The sequence below is a fragment of the Amblyomma mixtum genome, chromosome 5 (assembly GCF_055824585.1).
Source record: "Amblyomma mixtum isolate Tamu chromosome 5, ASM5582458v1, whole genome shotgun sequence".
NCBI lineage: Eukaryota > Metazoa > Arthropoda > Arachnida > Ixodida > Ixodidae > Amblyomma > Amblyomma mixtum.
Genome location: NC_143016.1, coordinates 114,262,515 through 114,284,158, shown reverse-complemented (window position 1 = coordinate 114,284,158; position 21,644 = coordinate 114,262,515). Strand labels below are relative to the sequence as shown.

At 45.7% G+C, this 21,644-nt stretch overlaps 1 protein-coding gene across 5 annotated transcripts in view; it reads right to left on the bottom strand.

The window, feature by feature from the left end:
- Window positions 1–21,644, bottom strand: part of Ziz (dedicator of cytokinesis protein Ziz) — a 168,183-nt gene that overhangs the window by 6,701 nt on the left and 139,838 nt on the right. For all 5 annotated transcript variants that reach the window (XM_089545897.1, XM_089545898.1, XM_089545894.1 and 2 more), the window contains 14 exons: window positions 19,042–19,228; window positions 17,757–17,875; window positions 16,382–16,448; window positions 16,173–16,226; window positions 12,974–13,086; window positions 10,629–10,885; window positions 9,283–9,339; window positions 8,353–8,478; window positions 5,851–5,971; window positions 4,573–4,781; window positions 3,589–3,646; window positions 2,661–3,025; window positions 1,570–1,716; window positions 480–693 (listed from right to left, as the gene is read on the bottom strand). In XM_089545897.1, the coding sequence (XP_089402023.1) occupies window positions 480–693; window positions 1,570–1,716; window positions 2,661–3,025; window positions 3,589–3,646; window positions 4,573–4,781; window positions 5,851–5,971; window positions 8,353–8,478; window positions 9,283–9,339; window positions 10,629–10,885; window positions 12,974–13,086; window positions 16,173–16,226; window positions 16,382–16,448; window positions 17,757–17,875; window positions 19,042–19,228 (2,094 nt within the window). The remainder of the gene's footprint in view (window positions 1–479; window positions 694–1,569; window positions 1,717–2,660; window positions 3,026–3,588; window positions 3,647–4,572; window positions 4,782–5,850; window positions 5,972–8,352; window positions 8,479–9,282; window positions 9,340–10,628; window positions 10,886–12,973; window positions 13,087–16,172; window positions 16,227–16,381; window positions 16,449–17,756; window positions 17,876–19,041; window positions 19,229–21,644) is intronic.

Below are 21,644 nucleotides of genomic sequence, written 5' to 3'. Positions count from 1 at the left end.
GAGGGACGCCGTAGTGAAGGGCTCCGGACAATTTCGACCACCTGGGGTTCTTTGACGCGCACTGACACTGCACAGTACACGGACCTCCAGAATTGTGCCTCCATCGAAATTTTTTCATTTTGGGCTCTTCAAACTGACAAGCCAGAGACAGCTCTCAGCAGAAGTTCCTTACAAGGAAGTTTTGTGCACTACAATTTTGTTGCCAGGCACACAAGGAGATGCGTCCATCATATTTCCAATTACAGCAAACAAAGCAAACATTGCTGCAGCCTATTCATTTTGATGTGCTCAATGTGGCCCTGTCTAGTGCTCCTGCAATATGCCCAATGCATGAACACTGAACAGAAGTGAAAAGTCACAGGGACACAAAAACAGGCCACAGTATACCATTACAGACATTCTTTAAGCACAGCTATTCTTGCCAGCTGCAGCAGGGCAGCGTCAAGGCATAAACAGGGAGGCATCACGCGGCCACTCACTTGTGAGGATGGTGCGTCGCTTGCACTGCTCATCTGGGGCGCCCCGTGCCTTGGTGCCGTCCAGGGTGAAGGGTGTCTCGTACATAAACTCCGAGATGACGTTGTGCCGCTCAAATTCTGTCTGACGCTGCATGAGCTCCATTTCGCTGAAGTACGGCACCACGTGAGTCACCTGAATGTACGCGTACTTGGGGTCCAGGTCGTTCGGGTTCACCTGCGCATGCGGTAGGTAGACAGGTCACGACACTGGGCATTGTGTGCATTGCGTTAAGCGTGAAGATCCACAGTAAAACTTTGACAATCTAAACTCTGTTAATTCGAAATCCCAGATAAAGCGAAAAACTTTTAAGGACTTGCAATTTCTAATGTAAATTTTATCGTACAATTCGGTTAATTTGAAAATCGGGGGTGCTTTGCAGGAATGCCTGATCCCCGACATCGCTGCAAAATGGTGAAGCGACGACCACTTGAGCTGCAAGGCGGAGCTGCAGAGCAATACCGGTGCTTGATATGCAAAGCACCCCAGCTGTAGTACTCCCAACCTCAAAAACCAGTCTATGGTACTGCTCAGAGATTGCTGAAACATGTGCCTGCAGAATAGAAGACATGCTTCACTGCAACACAGCCGCGTATGTTCGAAATAATGTGATCTTGGTCGTGCTTCATCAAGGCACACCGGTCTGGAGGCAGCGGTTCGCATTCATTGTTCCCTCTCCAGCCCAGCCGTGGTCAAGGTAGCTTCTAGCAGAGGCACTGGCATCGAAGCAGGAAGTGCAAGTTTTTCTATTGCAAGGGAGAGTTTACGGTGTACACGCTTTTGTTCACTATAAGAGAGTAGTGCGGCCACAGTTGTACGTTTTATCTGGGATGCACGGCCATTGCTCTAATACATATCCTGACTGTCTCCCTGCCCTTGTTCATAATAAGCAAGCACTTGTTGCAACTGCGGTTGTTATAAGTGGACTTAACTTTACACCTTTGCATAACGCATATTGTATGTGCCAGGAAATACAAATGCTCTCTCCCAAATCAACAGCTACCTCTAGACTTTCAGAAACTGTGAGAAGGCTATTAATGAACAGCGTCAAACCTGGTTCGAGTCCATGATCATCCTGACCGATTCCTTGCCAAACTTCTCACAGAACATGCGGTGCAGACGTTCAGAAATTTCGGGGAGTGATGTGACTTTGGGCTCCTTGTATATGTACTCCTTTTCAGAGTCATCCCCAAAGTAGGCCTGTAAGAAGCAAACAAAATAAGTTGACCTGATATTAATAGGCACGGCCTGTAAGTAGGTCATAAGAAATTTAAAACGCTTCAAGATCAATAATGAAAATGTCCTTCCTTCTCTTGTTCCTTTTTTAATCCTGACTCAACACCATAGGCAGCAACACAGTGCAGCCTGTCTCAATGCACTTCGGCAAGTGGGAGAAGCTGCAGGTCATCTCGTAACAGCTAGAAAGCTATCCACATTTATAAGTTATGCACATATTATTAGATTGTCAAACATCAGACATAGACTGCATAAGTAATACATATCATTATTTTTGACTGAAAGCCGCCGTGGTGGTTCAGTGGTTATGGCACTCGGCTGCTGACTTCAAAGGCGCTGGTTCAATCCTGGCCACGGGAGTTGAATTTCGATGGAGGCGAAATTCTAGAGGCCCGTGTACTGTGCGATGCCAGTGCACGGTAAAGAACCCCAGGTGGTCGAAACTTCCCGAGTCCTTCACTACGGCGTCCCTCATAGCCTGAGTCGCTTTGGGACGTTAAGCCCCATTAACCAACCAAACCAAGCATTTGACTGGACTTTTTGCATAAGGTAACACGTAAGGCTTTAACACTTGCTGCCATATCCTTTTCTGTTCGACGGCTTTCGTCTCTTGAACAGGTGCATGTAATTCATCTTTTGTGCATTTTTGCTTCCGGACCCACATAAATTCTGCTGCAAAATGCCAACAGAAAACATGTGTGTTAGCCTGCAGCACCTCCTGTTCTGATAATATGTACTGCATACCTGCCAACCTAACAATGCCAAAATTAGTATTTACAAGTGGGAAAGGGCAACATTAACTGCATGTATCCAGAGGCTGTACTTGGCTACTTTAGTAGCGACTTTGCCACAAAGGAATTTCCCACTTCAAAAAATTTTTCTGGGGTAGGTCTTAACGAGTGGCACACCTGTCCAAAGAAGACGACCCGGTAGTAGGTGCCCAGCAGGCGCTTGCCCGTGCAGTTGACCTCGAGAATCTTGTTGTAGCCCTGGTGCAGCGTCTTGTAGCAGCGCGACAGGGCGGCATAGTTGCGCCGCCGCTCGTAGATGGGCACCAGCAGCCGGTACAGGTCGGCCATGGCCTCGTAGCGCTCGGCCAGCTGCAGCGTCTCCACGCACTGCTCCAGCCGCTCGACGAGGGACTCCTCCGTCTGCTGGAAGTCCTGCTGCTGCTGGCCGGCTGCAGCGGCGGCGTCTTCTCGGATGTGAGACTCATCACGCACCACGTTTGGAGACGTGTTCTTGAAGGCCAGGCAGCCCTCGGGGAACACCTCTGCATTAAAAAAAGGAGAAGCGGCACGTTTGGCACCATCAACATACGCTGCTTGTCCGAAGAGAGCAACAGCAGACATGATGATGCCGATGATGATGATTTAATTATAATGATGCAAAGGCAGGCTGGCCAAGTGATGCAATAGCACGTTTACCGTCTGCACGAGGTGGAATCAAAGACCCATCCTTTACAAGCACTGAACCGTAGAGAAGGTGAGCACCAGGCGAGTGGAAAGCTTTACTCGTAGGAATAAAAACTAGCGGGTACCCAGCGGCACTGGGGGTCGATCCCTGCACCCCTCACATATGAGGAGGCGCTTCATGATACTATTTGATCCTCTTCTTCTATGGACCTAACATTTCGCACTGTCCATCATTCATTTTGCATGGATGTCACTAACGACTGAAAGTAAAAGCCCCCTGCTTCCAGATGCATGCCTCTGCAAGACTGTTCGTTTTGCTTAGATGGCTTCAGGCCACATAGTGAAAGACTGGAAAACATGTTACTCTTCTTTAGAGCATGACAACAGCAGACCTGTGAGGGTTAACAAAGTGAGGGCTCACCTTTGTGCCTCAGGTACTCTGCTTCCAACGCAGCAACGTGAATGTAGCACTGTGCTGCCTGCAATTGAAAAACAATGCATGATTTGGCAGGTGATGACAGCTTTATGCTGGGCACAAAAGAAAAACTTGCCTTGCAAAAAAGATGAAAGACAAAATCGAATAAGGAATGAAGCGAAAGCAGGTTTTATGTGGCATGCCCATATGTTTTTACTCATCATTTAAGCACCAACCTCGAGCTGCATTCGTCATGGGAGATTGTATTGTTACCACCAATAACAAGTCACACTCGTCCAGCCCAATGTCGCACTCCTCCCACCGCCAAAGACAAGTTACGGTCACGATAGGCAATTGTGTTAGTTGGAATTTTGTATAGCTGAGGGCAGTAGTTGTCCATGAAACGCTTTTGCACCTTTAGTGCATGGCTTTAAGCCCGACAACAGCCCTTTTTGCCAAAAATCACCGAACAGTTTGGCGATTTTGGAATGTTTTTTAGGAATTAATTTGGGTTACCCATTCAAGACTTTATGTCATCAAATTTTTTTTATTTGAACAGCGACACAGACCTCCTTTTGGTAGATTTCCTATTGCCTTCAACAGCCTACTGTAGCAAAAGCTACAAACATCTGTTGCTACGAAATATTTCTTGCAGGAGATGATACAAAGGCGGGGTTCATCAACAAATCCATAAAGCGATCATCACGCCGTCAAAGTGAAAATCAACTGTGCTAGTATTCCGTCTCTCTGAACTATGATCTTTTCGCTCCACTATTTGCATTTCAATCCTCTTTCTCATGTTTCATTTGATGCTGACAGTACAACTGGCCAAGTGTGGGGACAGATGCAAGCTACAGTGGACCTGCTTCAGTGCCTTCCAGCAATTCTAGAAGATCTTCACAAAACACTGCCTTCATAGAGTGGTGTTCCAGGTGCCTTTAAAGCCAGCCTGAATGGCTGACACAGGATGGCACACACACACATACCCACCTCGGTGTAGTTGCCGTTCTTGAGGTGGTAGGCGGCCATGCTCTCGAGCCAGGTCTTGCGGAGGGCCGGTGTGGCCGAGTAGCTGTTGGCCAGGCTGTGCTGCAGGTCCACCAGCATCTCGGGGTCGTTCTCATGCTCCCGCATTTGCGTCGTCGCCATCAGCACCGTGCGGATCTTCTTGGTCAGCTCCTTCACCTCGTCCGGGAACACTGCGAAGGAGACAGCGGAGGTTTTCATTTGCCTTTTGACAGAGCAACAATGGCACAAAATGCAATAAAAAAAAAAACGGCTTGCCATCAGGTAACAAATTCTGAATGGATAGAGTTTAATGCAGCATGCCTATAACAGAAATATTTTCTAGATTTCAATCAGTTAGTTTTATGACACGTATTGAGTCTCAGTAGAAGACTGGCAGCTTCGTTTTGATGACAACTGCCAGTAATAAGACCCACCAGTATTTTCAGTTTGGTTTGGTTTGGTTTATGGGGTTTAACGTCCCAAAGTGACTCAGGCTATGAGGGACGCCGTAGTGAAGGGCTCTGGAAATGTCAGCCACCTGGGGTTCTTTAATGTGCACTGACATCGCACAGTACATGGGCCTCTAAAATTTTCCACTTCGTCGAAATTGGACCACCGTGGCCGGGATTGAACCTGCGTCTTTCAGGTCAGCAGCCGAGCGCCATAACCACTGAGCCACTGCGGCGGCCATCAGTATTTTCAGATGCCACAGAAACCACTACAGCAAACTTGTAGTTTTCTAATATTGTTTTCAGAGGTAAAAAAAGCCTAATGTTTTTTGAAAGCACTGTGAAACAGACTACCCATCAGACATGTCTAGGAAGCTGTTTTACCTCACACAGCTAGTTTCCTTGTCATCAGAGTCTGTAGCGCTAAGCCGATAAGCAGAATTTTGAAGTTTCAGTAGCGCATGCTGCCTCTCCTTGATTAGACTGTAGTGCCACTCCTTTAACACAAGCAACGAAGAAAAGGCAGTTCAAGCATGAGAACAGAAAAGTACATGTCAGGCATCCTGCTGCAATGGCAGCATTCTCACTGGCTCCTTGGCTTGTCTCGCAGTTCATTCCGAGGCTGGGCATACTCCCCCAAAGAAAGTGTTGGCTTTTCGTCTCTGACTGTTGCCACAAAATTAATTGCCAGTGTTTCCGTACATGCATTTCGAGAACAGAAACCTTTCGTTGTATGGCTGAATGAGATAATGGCAGATGACATGCATTTTGGTGCAGTCTGCATTCATGACAAAAAATAAATACTGCGTACCTGTTCTCTGCATTGCTTTGTCCCCCGAGGCGTAGTTGTTGATGATGGACAGGCTCTCTTGAAACCTTGCCGTGTTGAGCCCAATCACTTCGCCAAGCAACCTTGACACCGAAACTATCAACTGGAAAAAGAATTCAGAGAACGGAGGGAAGATAAAGTCAAATAAGTTCTGTACACTGCTGATGTGCGTCTCCATTCACCACTTCTGTTTAATATCAGTGCGCTACTTGGTACTATTAAAGGAAAATCAATCATCAATCAAAACTGAAGAGAACAACAGAGAGGAAGTTTTTTAATAGCGATGAAACAAAAATAAAGACCACCTCCAAGTTCTTCCTTTCAAATTGAACTAGATTTAGCTAGAACGAATGAAAGCAAGTGAATGGAAGATGGTTGGTTTGGTTTATGGGGTTTAACGTCCCAAAGCGACTAAGGCTATGAGAGACGCCGTAGTGGAGGGCTCCGGAAATTTCGACCACCTGGGGTTCTTTAACGTGCACTGACATCGCACAGTACACGGGCCTCGAATTTCTCCTCCAAAGAAATTCAGCCGCCGCGGCCGGGATCGAACCCGCGTCTTTCGGGAGTGAATGGAAGAGTTTTTGGTTATGATACACTGTACTTACACCATTTACCCTATAGAGAGGACCATACATTGCTACTGCCTTAGAAAGAGTAACTGAGGTGTCCCCCTTTCAAGCAGTTAAAGGAACATATCCTTTACAGACGTGGCAGTACAGCATAAACTCGCTACTACATACATTGATAGTGCCAAGATTTCAGTCTATACTAGAAGAAGTCTGCACAGTGCAAATACAGTCATGATGGACTGATTTACAGTAAAACCTTGTTAAGGCGCACTCACGTAAGCGGTAGTTCGAATTTGGAGGTAGTTGAATGAAATTCCCAACTCTGCTTCCATTAAACCTCATGCATTTGGTGCTTGCGTATGACTTAGTGGCTCAACACAAATATCTTGTTTAGTGCGTAAATATCACATATGAGGCTGATGGGCTCTTTGCAAAGCAGCCACGAACTACGCCACATGCTGCAAGTAAATTTCATTGACGCTTCCAACACAGAGATCGCGGTGACACGTCAATTCTGATATGGCGCAGAATATGATGAGCTGCAGCTGCTGAAACACCCTGAAAGAGAGCACTGTCTCTTCCCATCACTGAGGGCACCAGCATACAGACGCCATCCCCAATGCTCCATCAGCGCCCCATTCGCAGATGCGATGTCGAAGTGGCCACCGTCCAAGCTGCGCGGATGTGACCAACGCCACAGTTGTCGGGTCACCTGCCGCTGTCAGGTGACCTGGCTTCCCCGCAGAATGACAGCTGCAGAGTTTACGTTGGCCGCAGCAACTTTCGTTTCCCTCCATGAGCTACAGCTGCCAGTGACACATTACTGGCTGACCGGCATTATTGCAGAGCTGCGATTTGGCCCCACCTCTGCTTTGTCGCATTACTGCCGTTGTCATGGACATCTCCAGAGAGGTGCGGAGGAGGCACTGCTGCCTCCCTGACTGGTGAAACGCCATCGAATCGAAGCGAAGCCAATTAAAGAAGCTTAAGATAGCCCGGGCCCTATCGTCACGAAAACTGAATATGCACTACACGTGCTCCGCTTGTTTGTGCAAATATAGGGCCTAATTAGGACCTGGTTTAAGTGTCCTTGCGGCTGCCCTAGTAGCTGTGAGGGCGCCTTGGCAGCAAGCATAAATAACAGATTTCTGTAATCCACCATGAATAAAAGCTGCTGCGTGTGCCTTCGTTCCCACAACACTTAAGGTACATATGGGTCGCTAACATGCTAACGTACCCGTCCGTGGTTTAAGCCAAAAACAGAAAGATTGGTTTTAGCTGGTCAGTTGTAAAATTCACGACTTGCGAGGATAGTTTGTATCTTGCATGGTTACGATTGCTTGGCTATCTTGGCTGGTTTTAATGCTTTTATGTTTGTGTGTCCCATGATTAGATGCACATAAATATGCGCCATGTCGAACATAAACCCAGTTGAAAGTTTGCGCTCGTGTCTCGTGGTGTTCCTATGTGGTGTTATTTTCTTGTCTAAAATCTAGCGCTACCCAGTAGTCACAGTATGCACGACCAACTAGCCCCCTACAAAGCATTATTGGCTGACAGGTAGTTTCCACCAAAGAGTGCATCTTTCAAAAATTCATTTCCTGCTCTTTGCATTCACTCATCATACAACAGCATTGGCCCCTTATGGGCTTATGTCCTTGGTTGTTCTGTGTGATAAAAGCTGCATTCCAAAGAAGAAATGAAGTCTGATGTGCTTTTCTATTAGGAACCATTTGGCGCAGCGCAGAAAAGGACACCAAATTAACATCAAGGAGAGAAGGGTGCCCTTATTTCTATGCCATGTCATATTTTTCGCCAGAAAGACTAACTGGCAGATCCCAGAAACTGCTGACCAAACACAAAAAGTTTGCTGAACAGCAGTCTGGACTGTGCAGGCATTTTGCGAGCATACCTGTAGGTGCACCCTGGTGAGCGCCTGCCTCCGGGTGAACTCGAAGTTGCTCCGCATGAGCAGGTAGAGCAGGGCACAGGCTTCGTTGCGAACAGTCGATAACTTCGAGTTGCAGCAGCGAAGGAGCTGCACATAAAAAGAAACAAGAACACACTTTGCATGCACTGTACCCAAGGCTTGTAAGAACATCATGAATGTCACACTGATGCACTGCTTGTATCTTCCACTGCTCTGTTGTTCCACTGCTCTGTTGTTGTTGTTGTTATATAAGCATATATAAGATAAAAAGTGAAGTTTATCCCCTGTCAGCAGTTTATTAAGATGCCATTCGTAACAACACTGCCCTAATCCATGCACAAGAAACAAATGTTCTCCTGTCGTCTAAACTAAACTTTCTTTCTCTGCTCCCCTCTGCGGCCTTTATTCCCCTCCTCAGCACAAGGGCAGCCAACAAGATGTTATGTGTTGCTTGTTTGTTTGCCCAGAAATTATTTACCTAGAATCCGACTGTGCCAAAACCATTACACAGTGAGGGGGAAGTATGAAAAGAAATACATGACTTTTGACACTGGTGCCCCTGAGCAGAGTAAAAAAAAAAAAAAACTATACAAGAAACAAACAAAACATTATTGAGACATGCCACCTGATAACACTGAAAAGAAATTACCATTTGATACAACTCTGGTAATCTGTTCTTTGTTAACCTCCCTCTGCCTTTCTTTTCTTCTTTTTCTCACTTCTTCCCTCTTAAAAGTGCACCAAATGCAATAGAAAACAGCCAATAGAAAATGGCACGCAAACAGTGGTTAAGATTCACAAAGAATGCGGCAGGACATGCTTGGCATCATTTTTAAATTCAACTGCCTTCAGAAAAGTAAGGCACATGAAACAGAAGCCTAAATAGAGCCAAACAAAAAGTCAGCACCGTACCTCAAAGCACAGCTTTCCACACAGAAAGGCATCCCCTTGGAAGAGGGCAATTGGGAACTGGAAAGAGAATGAACAGAAAGCGTCACTTCATGGGCACAAACACTACTCAAGGGCATCAAAAGTGACTTGTGACAGTCTTATGGAATAAAGGCATGTAAAGCACAATAAAAAGTTGGCAAGCAAGATGGCATACACAACTGCATGAACATTTCTGTTCTATATTCACTGATATGCAGTATATACCGTAAAAACCCGCGTATAATACGAACCCGAATATAATACGCGGAAAAGTTTTAGAGACGCGAAATGGGAAAAAAAAGTTTTACCCGCGTATAATACGAGTAACACAAGCTCATAGAAGACATTTATTCAAATCGCATTCAGCACTCCACTTCAATCACTTTCTTCTTCAGTAGCGCTTTCTTCGGACATTTCTTTGTCCGACAAATCATCCCAAATGTACTCATCTTCCGTGCCATCGAGGGCGTTTGAGATGCCGCACTTCTTAAGCCCGCTTCGGCCACCCGGTTGGCGTCACTGCAGGCTCACCTGAGCGCATCCACTCTGCGTAGCACCGCTTGATTGCGTCCTTGAATGGTTTGTTTACACAACCATCAAGCGGCCGCTAAAGCTTCGTCGCGTTCTGCTGCACGCGAAAGGGGCTTCTTTCTGTTGTGGTCATCCATGAATGCTTCCTTCGACGACAGAAAAGTGCCTCCCGGCCGCACCGTTGCCGATGTTCTCCGCAGCTAAAATCACTTTTTGCTTGAAAGCAGCCGAGTACGGTTTTCGAGACCCTGACATCGTGCTCCCCAAAACAATATCCACTTCGCGAAGCGTGCCTTACATGCGAGCACGTGCGTTGTCAACAGGTACACGGCACACCGCGACCCCCCCCGCCGCACCGAACGGATCAACAACGAAACGACGTCGTGACGTCATTTGTCGAGAGTAACGAAGCCAAGCCGTAGCCACGCACCAATAGTAAAGCCATGCCGTAGCCACGCCGCAAAAACGAAACCAAAACTTCGAGCAACTTCAAAAATTTTTGTTCGGACCCGCAAATAGTACGAGGCAGAAATTTAGGACGCTAATTATGGAAAAAAAACCTCGTATTATGCGCGGGTTTTTACGGTACATCTTCCTACAATTCAAAACTTTGACTGAGAATTTTCCACTGCAAAAAAGCTAGGGACCTTAGATGAGGTTATAAATATTATCGGAATACAGCATAGCCTGTGATGCAATAAAGAGGTACTTCATGCTTACAATAGCTTCTGGGCACAAAAACGAACGTCCATATTCTGCATGCACAGTGGCAAAACAAACAAAATAAGAAAGGAAACCTTGTTGATGAATGCCCGCAGGGCGGCAAACAGGTGTCGCAACAGGTTCTCGGACTGGCCCACTTCGAGGAAGGAGAGGTAGATGTCGAACAGGCGGCGCATGGTGGGGTTGTCGCCATCGTTGAAGAGCAGTGCCTCCTTGAAGCGGCTACAGTACAGGCCCAGCACATCGAGGGTGATGAGGCCCACCTCAGTGGCCATGTTGGCCTCCAGCAGAGCCCGGTAGAAGCTGTCCCCATCCAACTCACTGCCGTTCTCTGCACAGGTTTCGAGAAAGACGCACGATGAGTGACAGAGAATAACAGAGAGAGTTGCTTGTCAAGGGATGAGGATTTTACTGTTGTCACAACCTTCATATAAACCAAATTACTGTAAGAAGATTGTCTAAGCTGTAAAATTCCTGCTATGTCAATACCATAACAAAAAGAAAAATGTGGCCATGATGAGACCCGAAGGTGAGGTGGGTATGCATATATATTTAATACTATGTGCCACTTCTGAAAACTGAGAGATCTCCCCAGTAACACTGGACATTTTGAAGCACAGGAATGTGCTTATATCGACTTGGTACACATACCGATTTGGAACACATATCAATTTGGTACACAGTCCCTAAGAATGTGCCTTGGAAAAGGTGTGCAATAATGTTACGAGGTTGGTTTTTTTTGCCACTACAGGTAAAAAGGTCAGTGAAAAAAAATGTAAACACCACCTTTTAAGTGTCTTTGATGTGTATACCTGTGTGTCCCAATGGGCTTGTTTGTCAGCAGTTAAGGTAATCAAGTGATGAACACTTAGCGCTTGAGACTGTTATCAAAGAAGTATACACAGAATAGCAAAGCCGATGAATATCTCATCAGGGAAACTCTCAACATGCTCTCTCTCTTTTTTTCATTTTTCTCTTGAAGCAGCTTAGCATTCTAACACCACTGCCTTACGTTCCAGGTGCATCCTAACCTCTGGTCTGTTCCCAAACCCTGGAGTTTCCTGCACCTGAAAGATACTCGGACTTGACTGCATTTCATTTTATTGGCCTTTTGCACTCAAAATGATATGCAATAATATTGTGCCATTCTATAAAAGGCTGCTGCCTTCCAAAACTTTCACAAGGTTTGCCAAGGGTACGGAAAGTGAGCTGTGCACTCTTAACTCCTGCCAAAAAATATCGTTAAAAACAACTGGAAAGGATACAACAAGCAAGAAACATTATGCGTTGCTGTAACTCAACCTTCCAGCCATTCCTGTAGGCACAATCAGCCTGCACTACATATCGTTTCATTGATGCATTTCTAGAGCATGAATGGCTACATTGTGACGTTTATCATATAAGTGTTCCTACGCCTTAATCCTTGTCAGTTAAAGGGAAACTGCATAGGTTTTAGAAACCAACGAGCTTAAGAGGGTCGAATGTGTGAAACTTGCAGGTAAAACATGCAAAGTCTTTTTGGGCTAGCATTCGAAATAGTGAAGTAATCGCCGATTAAAATTCAGACGTTCTTCAAGCTTCTCCGCACCACACAACGCGAAGTGGGGGGCACATGATGACATCATCGAAGGTATCGGTACATTTCCAACGCACATACGCCTGCTTTGAAGGAAAAAAAACCAACGCCACCGAAGGCAAACCCTGCCGAGAGTTGTTTGGCAGCATCTAACGAGACAGGGCAGGATGCGGCTGACGACAGCGTTGATTTGAAATCATACCTTCCGTGACGTCACGTTGAGTTTCCCTGCACTCCTCTGGTGCATTGAGGAGAAGCGCAAAATTCAATCGTTGATTACGTCACTATTTTAAATGCTAGTGCAAAAACACTTGGCATGCTTTACGTACAGCTTATATAAATTTGAATCCTTAAATATAGCGAAATTGTCAAAAAGTGCTGCAGTTGCCCTTTAAGCACAGAGAACTCTCCATTTGCTTACACTTCAAAGCATGCCAATTTCTCTAACAACATCTGACACTGAACTTCCCAGTCTCTGTGCACAGTCCTGTTAGCAACGGTTAGGTGCTCTCTTAATGTGAACGACAATCATAAAAAGCAAGTGGCACAAAAAGCGCAGCATTCTAGTCTTCACAAAAGCGACAAGGAACTGTCTATGAGGAACACTGACTGCACCCCATAAAACTTTATGGCTGTTCTTTTCCACGAGTACCTTTTCCTATGGAAACCCTTTCCAGTGAACAACAGGTGCATCTTACTGGCTTAGAGTGCATCTGTTTGCAGAAAGATGGCTTTGCCAGAAGCTTGTCAATGACAGCAGCGTTTACCACTGCCAGCAGAGCAAACCCTTCAGCACTAGAAAGAGCTAAAACCGACAAAAGGGAGCTGAAGCAATGTGCTCACCCATAGCTGCATTCTCGCTGTAGGTGCTGTTGCACCGCTGGGTGAAACTGGGCGGGGCTGTCCGGGCAGGAAGAGTCATAGCCTTGGCCTGGGAGCTCGAACCCTGCTGGTTCCTTTTCCAGCAAAAGAATGGCACAGTTAACGCAATCCTTTCGAAATGAGCAAGTCTGTACAGCAACGGAAGAATTACCTGTTTTACATAGAAACAAATCTAGCAGAGATGGCTGACATCACAGCAGAACTCAAAAGGATGGTGTTCAGTCTTTTTTACAGCTACTATTAAAATACATCAATCCACGTATTAGGCCCTTTATTAATCAACTCCCATTCACATTCATGTCTGCAGCTCCCAAGTGCTGCTACTGGCTGATCTCCACATTACGCCACAACCCTCGCTAATGCAGCACAGCAGAAATTTTGACCAGCTGGTTCTGCTTACAACAGCTGTATCTTACCGGTACTAACCAATGGGGCAGAAACGTGGAGGCTAACAAAGAGGGTTCAGCTTAAGTTAAGAACAACGCAGCGAGCTATGGAAAGGAAAATGATAGGTGTAACGTTAAGAGATCGGAAGAGGGCGGAGTGGGTGAGGGAACAAACGCGGGTTAATGACATCCTATTTGAAATCAAGAGGAAGAAATGGGCTTCAGCAGGGCATGTAATGCGAAGGCAGGATAACCGCTGGTCCTTAAGGGCAACGGAGTGGATTCCAAGAGAAGGCAAGCATAGCAGGGGGCGCCAGAAAGTTCGGCGGGCGAATGAGATTAAGAAATTTGCGGAAGTACGGTGGCCGCAAATGGCGAAGGACAGGGTTAATTGGAGAGACATGGGAGAGGGCTTTGCCCTGCAGTGGGCGTAGTCAGGCTGATGATGATGATGATGATTCTGCTTAATGGATAGGTTGAGGCTCATGATGCAAGAGACTGAAGTAATAGAAGGACACGTACAGTAAAACCTCGTTAATTCGGATCTCACGGGAGTAAAAAATTTGTCCGAATTAACCGAATGCCGAATTATCGAATGAACAACAAAAACAGCCCATGAACGAAGATTTTATTGCGTACCTTTACTTTGCAAAGAAGTCGGTAATGGTTGTTTGTTTTTTCGTGGAAAGCTGGGCGGCAAGGACGAGTTTTCGCACATGTGCCAACCCCTCCAGTGCACGCGTGTTATTCGGGGCATCAAAGCAAAATTCCTCCAAAACGGCGAGGGCATCCGCAGCTTCTCTGGCGTTACGCCGTACCGGAAGTTCTTTGCGGGGGCCGTCTTCGTCGGATACTTCGTCGGACAATTCGTCCGTCGCACCGAGGGCATCGGCGATAATTTCCGCATCGCTTAACTGACCGGCTACGGTAACACCGTCATCGATGCCGAAATAGTCGACGAGCTGTACTTCGGCGGGAAGCAGGGCAGTGAGTGCTCCTTCATCTTCTTCATCCTCGTCAGGCGCTGCGACGTCCGGACTTTCAGAAGACTCCGGTTGTCCAAATCCACTATGCCTGAAGCAGTTCGCCACCACTGCTGCCGGCGTGTTGGTCCACACGTGCGCCAAAATGTGGATAGCGCTCAGGAGCGTTACATTGTAAGCTTGCCTTCTGTCTATGCAAAGAAGCATACGCTCCAAAATTTGCTTTCGATATTTTTTCTTGACGTAGTGGATGATGCCTTGGTCCATAGGCTGTAGGGCGGAGGTCGTGTTTGGCGGTAGAAAAACAAGTCGGAGCGCCTGAAGATCAGAAACGCTGCAGTGCGCGGTGCAGTTGTCAACAACTAGCAGCACGTTCCGTTTCTTGGCTTTGAACCGCCGGTCCAGCTCCTGCAACCAGGAGCGAAATATTTCGGCAGTCATCCACGCCTTCCGTTTTGCGCGGTAGTCAACCGGAAGGTGCTTGATGTTATTAAAACATCTTGGTTTTAGCGCCTTTCCGATGACGAGAAGAGGAAGGCGCTCCGTGCCCGTCGTATTGGCCGCTAAAAGCACGGTCACATGCTCCTTGCTTCGCTTCCCGCCGGTGCAAGGGTCCCCCTTAAAAGTAATTGTCTTTTCTGGCAGTGCTTTATAAAATAGTGCGGTCTCGTCCGCGTTGAACACATCGTTTGGGCTGTAGGCTGCGATGTGTTCGTGAAGGTGGACGTTCTGCCAGTCCTTGACGACGCCTTCATCCACCGCACCTCTCTCTCCGCACACGGTCTTGAATACTAGCCCATGTCGTTCCTTAAAACGTGCAAGCCAGCCCTCCGACGCTTTGAAAGAATCAATGTTCATGCAGAGGGCATAGCTTTCTGCTTGCGCGCAGATTAATGGGCCACTTAGTGGGAGTCGTGCGTCCCGTGCGGTGCGAACCCATTGCAACAACGCATCTTCCAGTTGAGGGTGTGCTGCGGTTCGCATGCGCTTGCGAGATGCATGAAACTTTTCATTTTGGAAAGCTTCAAAGATTTGCGCTTCATTTTTCACGTATGTTCCCAGTGTGCTTCTTTTCACGTCAAACCGACGCATCACTTCTTCGCGGGAAACGCCATCTTTCAGCGCCTTCAGAATATCCACTTTAGTCCCCAAGTCCTTGGCCACGTACTTAGCCCTCTTGGCAGGCGTAGCCATCATAGTGGAGCACAACAGCACAGCAGCACCACAAACGCGAACGGCGCACTGTCACGGCCCAACCACGCCGTGCGCCCAGCACGCCTAGCAAGCCTAATCCGCACTCGGAAAATCACAAAATGGCAGCCCTGACGCGCACGCAACACACGAAGGAAAGAATGCCGACGACCGCGCACGCACGCCTCAGGCCTTCTCATTCTCGCTCGAAGTGATGACAGTAGCGATGCGTGCTCTGAAAACTCACCTTGAACCACCGTTTCGGTTTCGGAATGGAGAGTGGTTTCCGGCTGATGGCCATAGCGATGCGTGCTCCTAAAACTCACTTCAGCGCCGGCCCTGGCCCCGTCTCCAGTCCGAATTAAGCGGCGCGCGCGTAATTTTGCGCCGAATTAGCTAGAGTTTGCTGCCATAGACCTATGTACATTTTTGAAGGGAGGGAGTGAGCGGGCCAAATTATCCGAATTTCCGAATTAACGGGGGCCGAATTAACGAGGTTTGACTGTACTGCCCTAAGCGCACTGTTTATGTATACCCGATGTGGCTTTTCTAGGTTGAATGGAATACAGAAGTAAAGGTGTTAAGGTTTCAAAGACTCACCTTCCCTTGAGGATGTGCTTCTTGCCCATGTACCTGAACTGATGCAAACAAAGCCTGCATGGTAAGCGAAAAACCAAGCATAAAGATCTATGCAACTATTAGAGAAAAGAGAGCTTGCAGGCAATACTTTGTTTACTGTCAGTAAAAACTAACAGCAACATGGACATCCATGTGAAAGAAATCAAAACGAAACAAAAAAAAGTGCTTACTCCAAGAGGTGAAAGAAGTCGAGTAAGTCGCAGTCTCGGCACTGCTGCCACCATCCAATGAGTAGGTCTGAAAAAAAAAAATACACAACAAACATGCTTGCATATATGTCCTATGTAACCTGCGCATGACTTCACCCAAAGTAAAAAAAAAAAAGGGCACAATTTATGTTCCCAGGAATAACGCTATTTACTTTAGTTCCAACCAAACAGCTGTTAAAACTAATCTGCACACGCTATACTTTTTTGCAACCCTCAGGAAAATCGGTTTTATGGGCTGTGAGGAGAGCGTGGGGGAGCTTCCTCCCCAACTATCTCCTGTACTACGAGCACAGCCCAATGCCCAATATGGTAGCGCCCATGGACCTCTTTTAAGAGCATTAGCGCCATCTGTGACAGCAACTACTCATCACCTTTCGAGATTTCGTGGGGTCTGCTACCACCCTGAGATCACAATGCCATCTGTGGCAGCAACTAGAAAACAGCACATCTCGCGCTGAGACTTGTAGCTCCATCTACAATAGCATTGTAGAAACAACCACCTGTCACATGCCAATAATGACGTCACGGTCCAATATGGTGGATAGAGGTGGAACTATTCATATTCCCATTGGTGTACATCCCTTTAATCTCATTCATATCAATTCTAATAAACCAAACAGCTAAAGCTGATTACTTCGTCTTCCAGACGGTGACAGCCTCTTTTTGTGAAAAGGTCTATATAGCAGCATTATGCAAACCCCAGCAAGAAAAATGAACCCAGAAGTAAATTTTGGAAAAAAAAAAAAAAATGACAAATTTCGAAATCTATGCATTGCTCAGATACGCCTGCCCAAAATGAGTCTCTCATAAGCAGTGAGCAAATATTCACACCAAATGCAGTATGTGTGGGTTCACCATCTCAGAATGGAGGGATCTGATACAAGAATTTTAGGCCCAGCAGCCAAATGACAAAGCCACTGAGCCATCACAGCAGGCAACGTTTACACTAACCTAGTGGCACCTATTTACGTGTCAAATTTTCATGTTCTCCAAGTCTCCTGTCATAGTAGAAGCTGTGTGATAACTCTTCTATACGTTGTAGCCAATACCCTTTCCTAAAAGTTCCAACAATAGCCACCGGTAGTTCATTTCGACTTAGTAATTGATTGATTTTTAAATTGTGTTGGAGTCAAGAATGACTCCTTACTAAAGTAAAAGTTTCTTTTCCTGTCTTTTATATCCAGAGTGAACGCTGTTGGTATACAAGCCATAGAACACATTCAGCAACTTGAATTTCTAGTACGTACGTTTTATGAAAGGCTCACCCTTACATATCTGCTAAGCCCACCCTATACAATGGGAAAAAAAGTGTGCTTAATAATGTGCTTCCACAAACCTTCGTTGAGCTGTTTGATGAGGTAGAGGAAGCAGACCAGGAGGTCCTTGATCTCGGAGGGCTCAAACTTGTCATACCTAACAATGCCTGTGGGGCTCGCAAATGGCAAGGACTGTGACCTGCCAACACACACGGTCAGGGAGGCAATAATTAGGTCGCACTACAAACACAGCATAGAGTGCATAGAGTGGTCGTAATACAAAAAGCTTACGGCCAGTTCTTTGCTACTAAAAGTGCAATGACAGTGATATGAGAGCAAACTTTCAATATAAAGCATTTTTTCAAGCCATTCCACTGTATTTCTCCCATCACTGTCTTGTCCCCTATTTTCTGGTTACCAATCTTAAAACTGGTCATTTCACAGCCATCTCGTTCCTGTCTGCTGCCAAAATGTGTGTTTCCTTATCACCTGTCATTAAAAATATTCAATTTCCAGACATGTGACTGCTATTTCTTATTTTTCATGGTGCATTCCATTGGTCGGTTTGCAGCGCAGTACTGAATCTTCACAAGAGGAGCTGCATTCAACACAGAGCAACTGAGCTCGACTGACCAAAGAAAAACAAACAAACATGCTCAGGCAAGAAGCTCTATAGAAGATCTCATTTAAAACAGGTTTCAAAAAGTGGGCCTGGCAGTAATACCCTCTTGTACGAGGAAAAGAAACAAATAAAAACAACAGGAAACCGACAATAAAGCACTTCATATTTGGCGATGCAACAAAACCCATCGAAATGCAACAAGAGCCATCATCGAAATGCAACAACAGCCATGGATGATATAAGAAGTACTTGAAGCTTGGCTTGTTGGTGCATATTCGTGAAAGACATGAGAGCGCAAAACGGCAACACGGACGAGTAAGGCCGTGTTAGGACAGAGATAGCCGAGATAGGACATAACGTGAGCTTGTGCAAGCCTTCTATATCAAGAAGAGAGGTGATAGTTGCATTAGTGACACGTCCGTTGTTCTTCGCCACAGTGAAATGCTGTTTCTTGATGCACATCTGTGAGAGGTGATTATCTGCGATCGAGAGCATGGATAAGGGCAAAGGCTATATAAACATTCTTCCCTGAATAAATCCTGTTTAAAGTGCAGCGCTCGTCCTGTTCCTTTACTCGTCCGTGTAGCTGTTTTGTGCTCTCATGTCTTTCATGGATGATATCACCGTCAAATTAAAAAAAAAAATGCAAAAGGAAGCAGCAGAGTTTCAGGATCCCCTTTTGTCTGTGAGGGTTTCAGTACTTCCAACCTGCACAGTATGGCATACACAGCAGTGTGACTCACCTAGCATGACCTTTGCTCACAAGACTCCCATCCCGTGTGAAACACAGCTGTGCAGCTCCGACATCCCCATTGCGGACTGGTGCATCGATCTCCCTGGTGGACGAGCTGGACGGCGTGGATGATTCGCTCTCCAACGAAGTGCAAGAGCCGTTGGTGGCAAAGGTTACTCCCATGTGTGGAAGCGGGGCTGCAGCAGAACGGAGATTAGCAGGAAATTAAAAATAAAAATACAAAGAGAGACCAGAATTAAGAAGCCTAAAAGCATGCCACAGGTATCAGCAGCTGCACCAGTTTTGTTGTTTACAGAACATAAGACAACTGCTACTACGAGTGGCCAAGGCATTCGTGGTGCACCTTTTTTTGGTTCCTACCCTAGTCGGTTCTGCACCTTTTTCCCATTGTTAGGAATAACGTAATGCGTAACCTAATGTGCGTGCACCAAAACTGTGGCACAAAAGCATCACATGGGTGCAAAAAAATTGGGCCAAGAAAACAAGTCGTTAGTTAAACAAGGCACTTGGCAGGTAAACTAGCGACCACAGACAAAGAAGAAAGTAGAGCACTCTACAAGCACCAACACAAGAGTGAATGAGTAGCAAATATTTTGAACAATCTTCAAATATCAACAGCGGTACACTAAGAATGCATGCCGTCCGTGAAGTCCAACGATGAGCGACCTGCATGAACCATGGGATGTAACCATAATTTGAAAGGGTGTGCGTTAAAAAGACGTTCACAGGAAAAAGGGTAGAGATGACAGGAAAGAAGTGCAACTTTCAACTTTAATGAGGACAAAAGAAGTCAGGCCCACTTATATATCCGCTGATAACCAGAGATGAGCTGCATGACGGAGCGTGAACCCAACAACCAAACAAAAGACAGCACAAAAATGCATATCTAAGTGATATTAAAAGAAACCCAAGAATGTGAACATATCAAACACCTGCTGAGGTAAGGTAAAAAAGTGGGATTCATATCGGCTGATAACAATGCATAACAACATGGGACTACAGCTCTGTTTTCCCATGTTGTTATGCATTGTTATCAGCCGATATGAATCCCACTTTTTTACCTTACCTGGGCAGGTGTTTAAATGAACATGATGCCTCAAAGCCATACTTTTCTATACTTTTTCTTTTTTCTCTCTTTAGTTTTACTTCTTTGTTCTACAGCACATAGTTCAAGTGAAACAAACCAAGCCCCCCCTTGGCATAAATATACTAAGAGAAGATGAATCCTTCCCTGTATAATTAACTTTTTTCCCTTCCTAATGTTTGTCTCCTTTAACGCAAACACAAACACCCTGCTAGATTTATGTGATCACTCTGCTCACTGAAACAATGCATTCCAGGCTTCACTTCATGTTCAACAACCTAAAGCAAAAAACACATCACACAAACACACAAGATATATATATGAACAAATGCAGGGAGAGTGAACACACATGCCAAAAAGCTGTACTCAGGTGCAGCCTTTCACCTTTATACACACATTAAACACACTGAGCTAACACTGTTTCTCCTCAGCTGTAGGCCAATTTAGCCTTGCAAAGCCGTCTAGTTGACTTAGTTGGTAAAGAGACTGTGATATTGACTGTAAACCTAGAACCAGGGCATTCTTTTTTATTTTTTGATGTGAAGTTCTGGGTTAGCTGCGTATCTTATGAACCTACAAGGCAGCACTGATGCAAATGTTAATAGTAATTATTCGCTTGTTTGCATACCACCCCATGGTAATTTCCTTTCCGGTCCTATCAATCTGCTCGCCCATTTTTTCTGATTAAAGCTGCAGCGCTCACGGGGTCCTGTTGGGAGGCTTTGAATGCACACCTATGGTTACGATACTTTGTTAAGCCATACAGATATGCTGCATGACATGCTTCCAGTCAAGCAATTGCAGAGCATGCTACTTGTAAGCAGCTTCGATACCTCTTATGTTACTGACAATGCTTCAGAGTTGCATCTGGCATAAAGTACCAAACGTAAGACTCTGCACTTCTCAGCAGTGCACCCCATTGCAATGATTTAAAGAATGAACAAAATGAACATTGCTTTTTTGTCAAACATACAACCTAACACCAAGTTTTGCATGTGGTACTATACTAGAGAGAACAGCCACTGAATAATCCGCTAATCTGAAACTGCAAAATATGTGCATGGCAAATCCCCAGAGACTTCCACTGCAGCACCTCTTTCTTCCTTTCTTCTTTCACTCCCTCCTCTATCCCGCCCCTTACCTGAAAACCAATTGTCATTATCATTAAATAAAGAACACTTCCCAGGCACTGTCCTATTAGTTTGTCCCCTTTTCAAGCCCAATTGCAGGAAAGGCACTTGCAAGTTGTATTTCAAAACAGTGACATCACTGAAAAATTTGATCATATAAAGAAAAAAAGGATCAGACTTTATTATTCTTGAAATGCTAGAGGCAAAATGGAAGTTGCAGTCTTGGATAGAAATAAAGCTGGATTGGTAGAAACAGCATTTATGACAAGTCTGGTGCACACTAGATCTCTTATTGATAATGTTTAAAAATATTTGCTTGCACACCAGAAAACACTCCTGCCTACTCTGGTTGATGTTTTTAGGTAGATCAAAGGTTGA